Source organism: Melanerpes formicivorus, unplaced genomic scaffold (genome assembly GCF_026170545.1).
Source record: "Melanerpes formicivorus ecotype bairdi unplaced genomic scaffold, bMelFor1.0.p_v2 SCAF_1, whole genome shotgun sequence".
Classification (NCBI taxonomy): Eukaryota; Metazoa; Chordata; class Aves; order Piciformes; family Picidae; genus Melanerpes; species Melanerpes formicivorus.
This window is the reverse complement of record NW_027142353.1, coordinates 22,502,068-22,516,001: the sequence shown is the minus strand read 5'-3', so window position 1 is coordinate 22,516,001 and position 13,934 is coordinate 22,502,068. Positions and strand designations below refer to the sequence as shown.

The following is a 13,934-nucleotide window of genomic DNA, read 5'->3' as shown; positions in this document are numbered from 1 at the left end:
TAAGCTTCTTTATAAAAAGATTATTTCAGCTAGAAATATGCAGACTGAACAAATGTGTAAGGTTGCAAATGGGACAGACTAATGGTATGGAGTGCTGGTAACAGGTTAAGCTACATTCATTTGGACAATAATATGTATTTTGCAAGGTCCTTTGAGTTGTAGATGACAAACTGAGCTATTGGTACTTAATGTGACCCTGAGCCTGTGAGCTGTTCTGAAAAGTATACCAAGTGTAGGGAAGGATGAAAGTAGTGAAGAATTTAAGTGAATGTAGAGCTTCAGTGAGACTCTTCTACTGTTTTGGTGATAGGATAATATGGAAAGAAAGATTGGAGAAAAGAGTTACAGGTATGGTTAATAGTTTAGAGGAATCTGCCAGAGGTGAAGAGCCTGAATGTGGAAAAAATGTTGATTTCTCTGGCCTAATAAGAAGGAGGTTAAGTCATACAGGATTATGCTTTAGGGAGAAGTGTGGAGTTTTTCTGGATTTGGGGGAATGTAGTGTTACTTACTTTTTGGGTTTGCAGTGTTTTGGGGTTTGCGCTGTTTTCTTGTTTGTTTTTAAGGTAAGAGTCTATCAAAATTCAGAGTCTGAAAGCTGGAATACAACAAGGTAAATTGTGGGATATTAACTGCTTTATGTAACAAAAATTCCTCAGATACAAGATGAGGGCAGAGTGAAATTCTGTCATCTTTATTACACAGGAGACCAGACTTGAATGAAGATTACACTTGATCTCTGGTCTTGCTCTGTGAATTATTTTGTTCTTTTGGGTTCCCCCCCTTCTCCCTCTTCTTTTGTTAGCTTGATCTTTTCCTTCCCTTGAGTGTGCCTGACAGGTATGTCTTTGGGAACCAGTAAAGGAAGCCTTCACTGACAGTTATGGAATGAAAATTGATAAACTAGACTGGATTAAAAAACTTTCTTGGAATCTCTAAAGTAGTTCATGGCTGAATAATTCAGGATTTGACAAGATGACTGAGGGAGGCAAGTTTGAAATATGGGTGAGAGTGTTTCATCTGTAGTAATCAGCTTTTATAGATACCTCTGTGACTCAGCATGCTCTGCAGGATCTAGCAACAGGTTGATCAACACCAGCATAAACTGCTAGGCATCTGCTTTCTAGTTTTTCAGCTGTCTTTAGAAAGTGAAACTTTTAACTGAAAAGCACATTTCTCTGTGAACTATCACACTGCTAACTATCAAAAAAGCACAGCATTTTCCCCCCCATGTTTCATTTGTGAGTTCTTTAAAGTTGTGCTGTGAGTTAAGGCTGCGTGTCTTTTGAGTCATTTCTTCAGCACATCAGAGAAGTGTTGAGACTAGAAATTTATTTTGAAGGTTTTACCTCTACATGCTTGAAAAATAACCTTGTTATCACATGAAATAAAAGTAATAATACAGTAAAATAATCCCATTCTTTTCTGTTTTGTCAATTCTGTTAAGCAGGGGTTTGCGTGCCCTTTGGCTGAAGAAGAATGTATCGTCACAAGCTGTCGTCTTCTGATAAAGCTCAGATGATCCTGCAGCTCATTAACCACGTCTTACAGAGTTTGGCATGTGATGTGCAGTACACCATGCCGACATTGCTCTTGCGTAACTTCTCAGCATGCTGTTTGTCATAACGATAAAAGACTCATTTAAGTGAACCTCTTTGGAAGAATTGTTTTATGTGAACTGCGCCAAAGTATTGCTTTTGGAATGTCAATTGAATTGGTGTTTTAATAGCAATTAAAGGGTCAGTTGAAACTGCTTGACCTATTGGTGTAGTTCAAGTACCATGAGGAAAAGCGGTTCTCAGAAAGGATGTGGGCACTATGGGTGTTGTTCTCCCAGCTGGTCATGGCTGTCTTGAACGGGTTGTGCTATAATCCCTCTGGGTGAATATAGCAAAAAAGAAAAAAGGGAACACAGGCTAAACAAAGTCATGAGTGCTTTTTACTGATGAAAACCATAAAAGGAGAAGCAGATTAATAATAGTTGCTGCTGTCATTTATTTTAGTTGGCTGTTAGGTGACTTCTGTTTTGAAAAGGCTGTAAACTGAGAATAAGCTTGAATTTGTAAAGAAATACAGAGGGGATTACTATTAGACAAGCTATTAATCCTCTTAAGGCAATGCTCATCTTTCAAGAGGTAGGTAGAGTGGCTAGAATTTTAGGGCAGAATTTTTTACTTCATATTTGTTGCTCTCTGGTAAAACGTGTTCTGCAAAGCTTATATGGTGTATTGGTTATTTTTAGTTCAGTTATTGCACTTAAAGGGGAGGGGAAAGAAGTAGACTAAAAGAAATCTGGATATATGTGGGGATTTTTTTAATTAAGTGCATTACTAATTTTAGGTATAGTGCATAGTAGACTTTCCATTTCCAGTAAATAAATGGCCTTTAAAAAAAAATAATTCAGATGCCTTCTAGTGATTCTTTTTGTTTGTAAAGATTCTGAGTTGATTTCTCTCCCAGCTATACTGGTGGTGATTACAACTTAAAACATTGAATTCATATATGCTGTCTTTTTAGTTTAAAAAAAGCAAAATGAGAAAAAAAAACTCATATAGAAAACAAGGTGTGATGTGGGGTTTTTTTCCTCTGTAGTTCATCTTTATGCTCTTTAAAAACTTTCTTCCCCCCCCCCCTTTTCTGGCCTACTTTCCATATCTGTTTCCATGTCCAGTTTTGTTTGCTTTTCATGTGAAAGTAGTAGGGGACAGAAATAAATGATTTGTAGATTCAGTGCTCTTATCTAAAGCAAAGGAAGTATAGAATAGAACAGAATTAACCAGGTTGGAAAAGACCTTTGAGATCTTAGTCCAATGTGTTGCTTTTTGTAAGGCACACTGGTAGTTGCTGGTGAGGACTAGCCTTCCAGGGGCTGGTTGTCTTCTCTTGGTGGGATGTTAATAGCTAATTTAGATGCCTGAAAGAATATTGGCTTTGTTATGTAAAGGAATGGAAAGGAAGACGGGTTTTTACTTTTTCCCTTCCATAGTGCATCAGAGACAGAATCCTTAGTAAGGCCTTGGTGCGTGGTAATGCGAATCATCTCATGCAGTTTTTCCTGAATGCTATCCTGCTCCTTCTCATATTTCATGGAGTATATATTAGTATCTGTTAAATATTCCAGAATAAGTTTGTAGAGGACAAGTGGTTGCGTTCTGAAGATAAAATATAAGATTTCTGCTCCCTTGTAAAATTTTGTTTAGGACTTTGTCCTTCCGAATGTCCCTTCCATTGCTTATCGCAGTGTATTTTCCTCTTTTTGATTTCTGTCAAAATTTAGGTTCTCTAATAACACAGTTTATGTATATTTTGGGATATGTATTATCACAGACACAGCTGGATCACTGACAATAGTTCAGTAGGCTTCTAAACAAAAATAAACCTGTCTTTAGTATTCTATTTACACAGTTCATAAATTTGTGATTGTAGTGCCAAGGCATTTCCTATTTCATCAAAACCTTTCTCTGCCTCCAATTAGATAACCAGTTTAATTTTGTCAAGTAACTTAACAACCCGTTCAGACAAAAATCAGATCTGTTGAGTGGAATGTTTAAATATTTGGTTGAATTCTAGTCTATAGTCTGCCAGTAGATTGTATAAGATTTCTGTGTGTTAATTCAGTGGAAACTGTATTATAGTAGTATAATATAATGGCATTTCCAGATCAGGAAAATAAGGTTACGTTTTCCTTGTAGAGCAGCACACTGAACTCTCGCAATCTGCCTTTTGTTCAAATGTCATGAAGAGTGTTAGAAAACATCTGCTTCACTGTTTACAGTTTTGTAAGGCTTTTTTTGTCTGTGGCAGACGGTTTAAATACATCGTAGATTCCTCTGAATTTAAGACTTGCCCCTTTTGAATATAGTGATCTCTGGCTGAAGTTGTGTTAATTGTTTCTACTGTAAAAGTGTATTTTAATAACCCCCATTTTTTTTAAGAGCAGATCTAAGGGGGTTTAAGTAATTCAGAGATAATGATTGTGCAGTGGAGAAGTTCCAGTCTTTCTAGCCATGGATTTTTGTGTCCAAGTGTAATAGAGAGAGGGTGTGATATTTCTAGTACAATAATGAAAGATTTCTAAAGGATGGGGCTCTCTATGGTAATGATTTCCCATTTGCCTAAGCAAAAAAGGAAGGATTTCTCATGTTTGTGTGACTTTCTTGCTCACACTGAACAGCAGCTTTGCAGAATGAGCTTTGCAAGTCCAAACTGATTTACATTTTTTGAGTGGTTACATTTATGTCATCTTGGAAATTTCACTCATTCAAAACTCCAATTATTTGCTCATTAAGGCAAAGTGCAAAGATTTAAAGGAAGAAACAGTCTCTTTTGTCATTTTAAATATATATTATGATGTAGAAATAATTAAGAATTGAGAGTGAATTGCATTTAAAAATAAAGTAAGCTTGTCCCACTCATATATTACACTAACTTCATATTCTTGACTGACTGTTTTTGATATTTTTTCCATTGGAGAGCTTGATTAAAAACGATTCCTTTGTTTGTTGTTCTCTTAATCCATGTGGCTGTTGTATTCTTCCATGTGTAACTCTTTCTAGAATAGAATAGAATTAACCAGGTTGGAAAAGACCTTTGAGATCCTCAAGTCCACCCTATCACCCAACACCATCTAATCAACTAAACCATGGCACCAAGTGCTTCATCCAGTCTCTTCCTAAACACCTCCTGTGATGGTGACTCCACCACCTCCCTGGGCAGCCCATTCCAATGCCCAATCACTCTTTCCATGAAGAATTTCTTCCTAACCTCCAGCCTAAACCTCCTCTGGTGCAGCTTGAGACTGTGTCCTCTTGTTCTGGTGCTGGTTGCGTGGGGGAAGAGACCAACCCCCACCTGGCTACAACCTCCCTTCAGGTAGTTGTAGACAGCAATAAGGTCTCCCCTGAGCCTCCTCTTCTCCAGGCTAAGCAACCCCAGCTCCCTCAGCCTCTCCTCATAGGGCTTGTGCTCCAAACCCCTCACCAGCTTTGTTGCCCTTCTCTGGCCATGTTCCAGCAAGTCAATATCTTTCCTAAGCTGAGGGGCCCAGAACTGGACACAGGACTCAAGGTGTGGTCTAACCAGTGCTGAGGACAGGGGCAGAATGACCTCCCTGCTCATGTTGGCCACACTATTCCTGATACAGGCCAGGATGCCGTTGGCCTTCTTGTCCACCTGGGCACACTGGTGGCTCCTGTCCAGCCACTCTGACCCCAGCCTGCAGCTCTGCATGGGGTTGTTGTGGCCAGTGTGTACAACCCGGCATTTAGATGTGTTAAATCTCATGCGCTTGGACTCTGCCCATCTGTCCAGCCTGTCAAGGTCCCTCTGCAGAGCTCTCCTACCCTATAACAGATCAGCTCCTGCTCCCAGCTTGGTGTCATCTGCAAACTTACTGATAATGAACTCAATCCCCTCATCCAGATCATCAATGAAGATATTGAACAGGATGGGGCTGAGCACTGATCCCTGGGGCACACCACTACTGACTGGCTGCCAGCTGCATGTGGCACCATTCACCACCACTCTCTGGGCTCAGCCCTCTAGCCAGTTCCTAACCCAGCACAGAGTGCTGCTGTCCAAGCCACGGGCTGACAGCTTGGCCAGGAGTTTGCTGTGGGGGATGGTGTCAAAGGCCTTGCTGACATCCAGGTAGACTACATCCACCAGGCGGGTCACCTGATCATAGAAGGAGATCAGGTTGGTCAGACAGGACCTGCCTGACCCTAAATCCATGTTGGCTGGGCCTGATCCCTTGGCCATCCTGTAAGTGCTGTGTGATTGCACTCAAGATGACCTGTTCCATGATCTTGCCTGGCACTGAGGTCAGGCTGACAGGCCTATAATTCCCTGGCTCATCCAACTGGCCCTTCTTGTGGATGGGCACCACATTGGCCAGCTTCTAGTCATCTGGGACCTCTCCCATGATCCATGAAAAAAGATGGAGAGTGGCTTGGCCAGCTCATCTGCCAGCTCTCTCAGCACCCCCCGGATGGATCCCCTCCAGTCCTATGGACTTGTGGGGATCCAAGTGGCTGAGTAGGTCTCTAACTACTTCCTCCTGGATTACAGGGGAACTCTACTGCTCCCTGACTCCATCTGCCAGCTCAGAAGGCCAGTTGTCAGGAAGACAACCTATCCTGCGATTGAAAATTGAGGCAAAGAAGGTGTTAAGTACCTCTAAGTACCTCTACTTTAAATTCTTTCCCAGGGACACTTTTACTATTGGGAATTTTTTTGGAGGAAAACCAAATGTTGGCATTTTTTTAATACATCAGGGAAATCAGGTATTCAGATGTGTAAAAAAGGAGCTCTCCAGTACTTTCTGACTCATTTGCTTCCACTAATTCCTACTTATGTTGTCCGTGTTAATAATTTGGGTTGGAGAGCTTTATTTTTATCCCCAAGTAACCCCCAGGCATAGTTGCATTCTTAATAAAGCTCCTGACTTCAAGGGAAATGTGATTAAAGCCTCCTACAAGGGATAAATATCAATCTTGAGCAAAGTAGTGAAGAACTCTGAGTTCATCAGTTATCATAACTTTACAGCCTGATTCATGCATGAGCAGGGGACTTTCAGGGACCTTTATTGTTTGTTCTTTGATAGTCAGCATATATCTTGGTGCACAAACAGAAGTCTCAGTTCCCAGCAAAATTATTTCCCCAAATGTCCTTTAAAGGGTCAGAACTTTGCTGCTTTATCTGCAAGCAGAAGGAAATGCTGTTCCTTAAAAAGGAGCTTCTTTGTCTACTCTGGTGATCATGTGGATGTTCCCGCTGAGTTAACTGAAGACCATCAGGGTCACCCTTTGAACCTTCATCCACTGCAACTGAGTCTCTCATTTCTTTCTAATACTGATTTCTGTACTGTGTCAGGAGTGTTGTACTTTCTCTTCTCTTTCTGGTTTTTGCTCTTTCCTGACGGCACAGTTCCAATCTCTGCTTGTGTGCCTAGCTGATATCTTGTGTTTGTGTTAATTTTTCTCTATTATTCAGATGACAATCCAGTTTAAATTACAGTGAAAATCCTTGGAAGATACCTGGTTTATAGCCTAATGCAATCTTAGTGTGCTTTTATTGCTTACCTTCATGCACCTCTCCACAAAACATTTATTTCAAGAACTCAGAATTTGGGACCCTGCTCAGACTGTGATACCAGAGTAACAAGATTATTTTTTGCAGTACTTTCTGGAAGACCTTTGTGGTACACCTGTATTTGTGGTGGCTTATTCTTTCAAGACTTAAAGTAACAGTCTGTTTTGCATTCTTTCTTGTATGTGCTCAACACAGAGAGATTTAAAACTTTCTCTTCAGGCAGAGTATTTCTTGAAAGGGTACCCATGTGTGAAGTTATGCTACTTAAGCAATTGTGGTGCAAGCCTTTGAAGAGGTTATAGGTAAGGAAGATTCAAATCTAGGTGGAGGAAATTTTTTGTTCTTGTAAACATCAACAGAAGGTTTCCAGGCTGCCTAGTATGCCATCCTTGGGAACAGCGGGCAGGAGGAGAGCTCCAAGAAGGTGCCTGGGGCAAAGGCTAGTACTGTTGCAGTCAGTAGATCCCACAGGAGGGAAGGGAAGAGGCTCATTGGTCAGGCTGTGGTCCCATCCAGTGTTCACATGGGCTGCCTAGGCCTCAAAGGCTGCCTAGGTCTCAGCCTTGCTCAGTTATTAGGCTGACATCTTGTGAGGTCTGCTTTTCTCCTCTTTCTTAGACTAGTTTATGACAACTGTCATAGGACTTGGAAAATATTTGTTGGCTATACTGCTCTCAAGTAGACTCTTGAGTGGGTCTACAACAGTGGGTTTCATATATTTGCTGGAAGAGCCTTTGAAAAGCTAATGGTGTTGCAGATATGGCTGTAGGCTTGTTGACCTGCTGTAAATAAGGCAAAATATAAAGATGGAATGAAAAATAAAAGTGAAATTTAGTTGCTTGGTGTAAAGACATTTCCCTGCTGTTGTGTCTTTGTAGTTGGTTTAGCTGCTCTTGCAACTTCTTTGATTGCCAATTATTTGATAGCTTTGGCACTCTTCCCTGTTACCTTTGTTTTTTGAAAGGGGGAAATTGTTTAATTCTTGGATTCAGGATTAATTTAGCTAACTGTGTAAAGACATACGTGGTTGGAGTGGGACCAGATGGGTCCAGAGAAGGAATAACTTGCCATTAGGAAGGAGTGGCTATTCTTATGCAGCAAGTTGTTCACTGTAATTCCTGCTACAATTTTGCCTGACATCTTGGAGACAGGTAAAAATACCTTGTGTAGTTTGTTGGTTTTTTTTTTTTTTCCCAACATCTTGTTTTTTTCCAACCCTTAAGTGCCAGGAGAGATCTGTACAGGGAAACTGTGCTGTCAAAATAAATTATGCATTTTTTCTTCATGTAGATTGTGCTCTGTGTGGGTGAGGAATAATTCCTCTGACATAATTAATCCCTTATGCAGGGTAAATTCTTCTTACTGCTCTTTCCCCTTTTCAACAATGGATTAGTTGTAAAGTAGCCAGTTTGTAGTTAGAGTGTAAAAGTGTCATCGTTTATATTATGCTGTGCAAGATTAGATTAGCATACAGATTATATAAAATAAGTAATAGTATTGTTATAGTACTCCAGTTCCTGCAGCAAATGATTCTGGGAGCTGGGTTTTATGGCTTAGGCATCTGAAGTGGGTGTATGGAGGAGGATATATGTTCCATTGTGGTTTCCAGACCACAGTATAATCAGGGTTCAGATGAAAACAAAGTAGGTCACAGTACAAACTTCTGAAAAACTGGAGGCTTTTAACATCTCAGTTGCAGTGCAGCTGAGAGCACAACTCTGAATGTGAGATGGGAGGAAAAAGTATAAAAGCACACTGACCTCCTCCCTCCTGTATATCCTGGTCTCTGTAGCCCAGCATACCTGAACAAGAGCATATCTTTTTCTCCTCCTTCTTTTTTTACCACTTCTCCTACCTACCACATCACTGGTTAAAGAATTTCTTTTGCTGGGGGAAGACAAATTGGAAGTTATACAAAATTACACAGAAGTAATTGTCCATAAACTGCCTAATGCCTTTGTGAATGCCATTGATTGAACTGTTGATCTTTGCAATGTCATATAACGTTTATTGCCAATTATACATTGTGCAGGAAAGTTCTTAAGGTACAGGCATTATTCTTTTCCACGTGTAATCTTAATTTTCTGTCTTATGAGAGAGTGTGAATAGTTGTTCCTGGGTTACTTTCTTAGTGTTAGGCCTGAATTTATAGACATCTCTTTGTTATTCGCTAGCCTGAGAGATGCCACATTTTTAGCCTCATGCAAAAGTTCTGCATGTTTCTGAGTATCTTCACCAGCTTCCATTTATACTTCTTTACAGTGCACACTGCAGCTTTTCAACTCTAGTTCTCTGTCAGTTACTGGAATTTCACTCAGTGTTAAAGGTATGGTGAACTTCGTATTTCTTGTTCTAGCTTGATGTTTTCCGGTTTTGTTTTTCTGATGACACTTTGTCAATCTTCTGGCTACTACGGACTAGAGTCCAGAAGTCTGTCAAAGGACTTATGATGGTGACTCAATGATCTGTCTTAAGTTAAAGCCTGCCTCTAGTCAGGTATATAAGTTACTTACAAAGAGTGTGTATTCATGTGCAGATGTGTTTTCCCAACACACACACTGACCTGTATTTTCCATCATGAATTTCTTCTGCCTTTCTTGTTTCACAGTCATTTACAGGGATTTCCTGATGCTCATGGTGGTCAGTAACATTGTGCAGAAAATTAATGTAACCAAACCATTTTCAGGTTTTTCTATAAATGGAGGCTCTGTGCAAAGAGACTGTGAAAAAAGACTTGAAAAAAATATGGTGGTTCTTAAATATCAAGAAGAGGGGTTTTTAAAATTATTTATTATTTAATATATATACTTTTCTTCTTTCATTCATACTTCTGTCATGACCTAAGGCTGATTCTGATGAGGGTGTTTTATCTTTTTCTAAGTCAAGCTTTGGGGAATAAAGTGAATGTGCTGCAGCAAATTCTACATGTAGCAGATATTTGGGGGAAATTGCAGCTCTTGATAGGAAGAGGAAACACTCTCTGTCTTCTAATTTCCCTTAATCCTTTGGGACTACTTAATCACTTCTCAGAATTTAAAGAAGGGTCAGTTTTGTCTTCTGAGAAACAAATGTAAAAGAGATTATCAAGGTGTAATTGGAAGTGCTGGTAGATGCTGAATGACAAGGAAGAAGAAACGTTTGAACTGTTGGTTGTTGAGTGACGGTCAACCTAAACTACTCTTAGAATTAGTATCACAGTATAACTAAGGTTGGAAGAGACCTCGAGGATCATCGAGTCCAACCTATCAACACAGACCCCATAACTAGACCATGGCACCAAGTGCCACATCCAATCCCCTCTTGAACACCTCCAGGGATGGTGACTCCACCACCTCCCCAGGCAGCCTGTTCCAATGACGAACAACTCACTCGGTGAAGAACTTTCTCCTCACCTCGAGTCTAAACCTCCCCTGGCGCAGCTTGAGACTGTGTCCCCTTGTTCTGGTGCTGGTTGCCTGGGAGAAGAGACCAACCCCCTCCCGGCTACAACCACCTTTCAGGTAGTTGTAGAGGGCAATGAGGTCACCCCTGAGCCTTCTCTTCTCCAGGCTAAACAATCCCAGCTCCCTCAGCCTCTCCTCATAGGGCTTGTGTTCAAGGCCTCTCACCAGCCTTGTTGCCCTTCTCTGGACATGTTCGTGTTTCAATGTCCTTCTTAAACTGAGGGCCCCAGAACTGGACACAGTACTCAAGGTGCGGCCTGACCAATGCAGAGTACAGGGGCACAATGACTTCCCTGGTCCTGCTGGCCACACTATTCCTAATGCAGGCCAGGATGCCATTGGCCCTCTTGGCCACCTGGGCACACTGCTGGCTCATATTCAGGCAGCTGTCGATCAGCACCCTGAGATCCCTCTCTGTTTGGGAGCTCTCCAGCCACTCCGACCCCAGCCTGTAGCTCTGCATGGGATTGCCATAGCCAAAGTGCAGCACTCGGCACTTGGACTTGTTGAACGCCATCCCATTGGACTCTGCCCATCTGTCCAGTCAGTTGAGGTCCCTCTGCAGAGCCCTTTCTACCCTCTAACTGACTAACATCTGCTCCTAACTTGGTGTCATCTGCAAACTTGCTGATGACTGACTCAACCCCTCATCCAGATCATCAATGAAGATGTTAAAGAGGACAGGGCCCGGCACTGATCCCTGGGGGACGCCACTGCTGACTGGCTGCTAGATGGATGTGGCACCATTCACCACCACTCTCTGGGCTCCAGCCAGTTCCTAACCCAGCACAGAGTGTAGTGGTCCAAGGCACAAGCTGACAGCTTAGCCAGCAGTTAGTTGTGGGGGACAGTGTCAAAGGCCTTGCTGAAGTCCAGGTAGACCACATCCACAGGCCTCCCCACACCCACCAGGCGGGTCACCTGATCATAGAAGGAGATCAGGTTGGAGAGGCAGGACCCGCCCTTCCTAAATCCATGTTGGCTGGACCTGAGCCCTTGGCCATCCCCCAGGTGCGCAGTTATTGCCGCCAGGATAATCTGCTCCATCACAACTATAGTTAGGGTTCTCTTTATTGTGTGTGTTTAATACTCAAAAAACCCCATGAATACTTCCAGTGGGGCAGATGCATATCGGTACTAATTCTGTACGGCAGCGTCAAAGACAAGAAGTCTTTTCCTCTGAAGCCAATGTTCCTGAGAATTGTGGGCATGTAGCAGAGGACTCAACTGCTTACAAAATCCTTCAAAACCCAGGAAGAAATGGGTTGCTAACTTTGATCCAGATTTTTGAACTGGATGTACTTGAAAGTGTGTACTGAATTTATAGGGGTAATACATTCTAGCAGAATTTGAAAGAGTAGATCTTATTTTCTAAGTAGGTGGAATTGGCTGTCTGTGGATGCAAGCAGGGTAGTTAACACTGTGACATAGGCTAGCATGCAGTTTAATACAGAGCAGACTTTCTTTTTTCTTTCTGCAACTGTGCATGCCGTGTTATGGTTGCTTGCTCACTCATCTTCACAGGTTCCCTGCTCTGAAATTGAGCAAGCCATGCGCTGAGCTATTCTGTGGCTCTGTTGCACTCTTAAGGAAAAGCAAAAGGGAAAAAAAAAATTGAAAATGCTTCACTGCTTCATCCAAACTTGTGAAATTGGCTTAAAACTCCTTAAACTCCTTTTACTCAGTGAATGTAGCTTCCAGCACACTAATGTATTGTTGTGTTTAAACCTTTGCCAGGTCGGGAGCAGTTTCATGGCCTCGGGTCTATGTACTGCAGAGGAGCAGCTGCTGTGATCCTCACGTATGATGTGAACAGCCTCCAAAGCCTGACAGAGCTGGAAGAAAGATTCTTGTCACTGACAGACAGTGCGAGTGCAGACTGCATTTTTGCTATTGTTGGAAATAAAGTTGACCTCACCGATGACTGTGCTTTACCACCAGATGAAAATAGACCTGAGAAGTCTGTTGCTGGCTGTGGCTCCAAAGTGCGAAAACAAGTCCGTGCAGAGGATGCGATTGCGCTCTATAAAAAGATACTGAAATACAAAATGATAGACGAGAAGGATGTGCCAGCAGCTGAGAAAATGTGCTTTGAGACCAGTGCAAAAACAGGATACAAGGTGGACTACCTCTTTGAAACCGTGTTTGAGATGGTAGTGCCGATAATTGTACGGCAGAAAGCGGAGGGGCCATCGCAAACTGTAGACATCACAGACTACAAGCCAGCAAAAAGGACAAAATCTGGATGTTGTGCCTGAACCATTTACATGATGTCAGCAAAGGGGAGTGTTTGTTCACTCCAACAAACTGAGGAGTAATAAGTGCTTACAGTTCACCAGGAAGGAAATGACAAAGAAAAAATAGACTAAAATGGTGTGTGTGGAAAAAAACCACAAACAACAAATCTTGTGACCTTTTAAAGGTTCCTGGGAGGCTCTGGGAATGAAAATGGGAATGTGAATGAAATTATGGACGAAGACTTGCCAGTTTTCTTGGTCTCTGAAGAGAAATGGTGTGTTAGTACAATTGTTAGCGACAATCATTTGACCAGTTTTGAAGGAGTCTGATTCCCTTTTTTTAAGGACTCGCCATTTCATGTTGCATGTAGATGATCTCTTTGTGTACTCTCAACAGCCTTCATGTGATTGTCATCTTTCCCCTTGTGACTCTAACTTTGGAAGAATGAATGCAATACTTTTTTATTCTCAAGAAAAATAAAGAAAATCAAGGTATAATTTATATTTGTAGCTAAGAAATCAATTACAGTCCTTGAATGTCAGATTTGACAGTGTAAGACTCAGAAGTTCAACTATTAAAATCACTTTGGCTATGTACTGTTCATTTGGAGACATTATTTATGTGAATTCACCTTCTATAGTGGGCTTTCATATATTAATAGCCAGTGTCACAGCTCTTGCTGCAAGTCACAGGAGGACTTTTTTTCCCCTTTTCTTTTTCTTTTCATTTTACCCTTGTAATGTTTTAATGGGGATACCAAAGGGTTTTTCTGGGGGAAGGAAGCAGTTTTCTATTTTTTCTGCATTTTGTAGAGGCCACCATATGATGCCTATAGGATACCATGATGTTGAATACCTGTGTTATGTCTCCCTCCCAGCTACCCCAGAGCTGTGCCCAGGCTGCAGCTTTGATTTTTAGCAGCTATGTATGACATTGTCATCTACCTGGAAGGAAGCGAGAACTGGCAATTTCTGATGTGAAAATAGATAATGCAGGAGGAAGGGAAGAGAAACTGTTTTATGTGGACTAGAAAGACACAGGAAGAAGCACTAATGAAGTACAAGGTTCCTCTCCTGAGGAATGAAATGCAATGAAAATATAGGGGCTAATATTCAATACTGCTCCTGGAGTTTGCCTACCCTCTTGGCTACAAAGAAGGCA

At 41.6% G+C, this 13,934-nt stretch overlaps 1 protein-coding gene across 1 annotated transcript in view; it reads left to right on the top strand.

The window, feature by feature from the left end:
• Positions 1-13,374, top strand: part of RAB20 (RAB20, member RAS oncogene family) — a 33,637-nt gene extending 20,263 nt beyond the window's left edge. The window contains exon 2 of the mRNA XM_068170450.1: positions 12,273-13,374. Coding sequence (XP_068026551.1) covers positions 12,273-12,793 — 521 coding nt within the window. The 3' untranslated portion in view covers positions 12,794-13,374. The remainder of the gene's footprint in view (positions 1-12,272) is intronic.
• Positions 13,375-13,934: the final 560 nt, after the last annotated feature.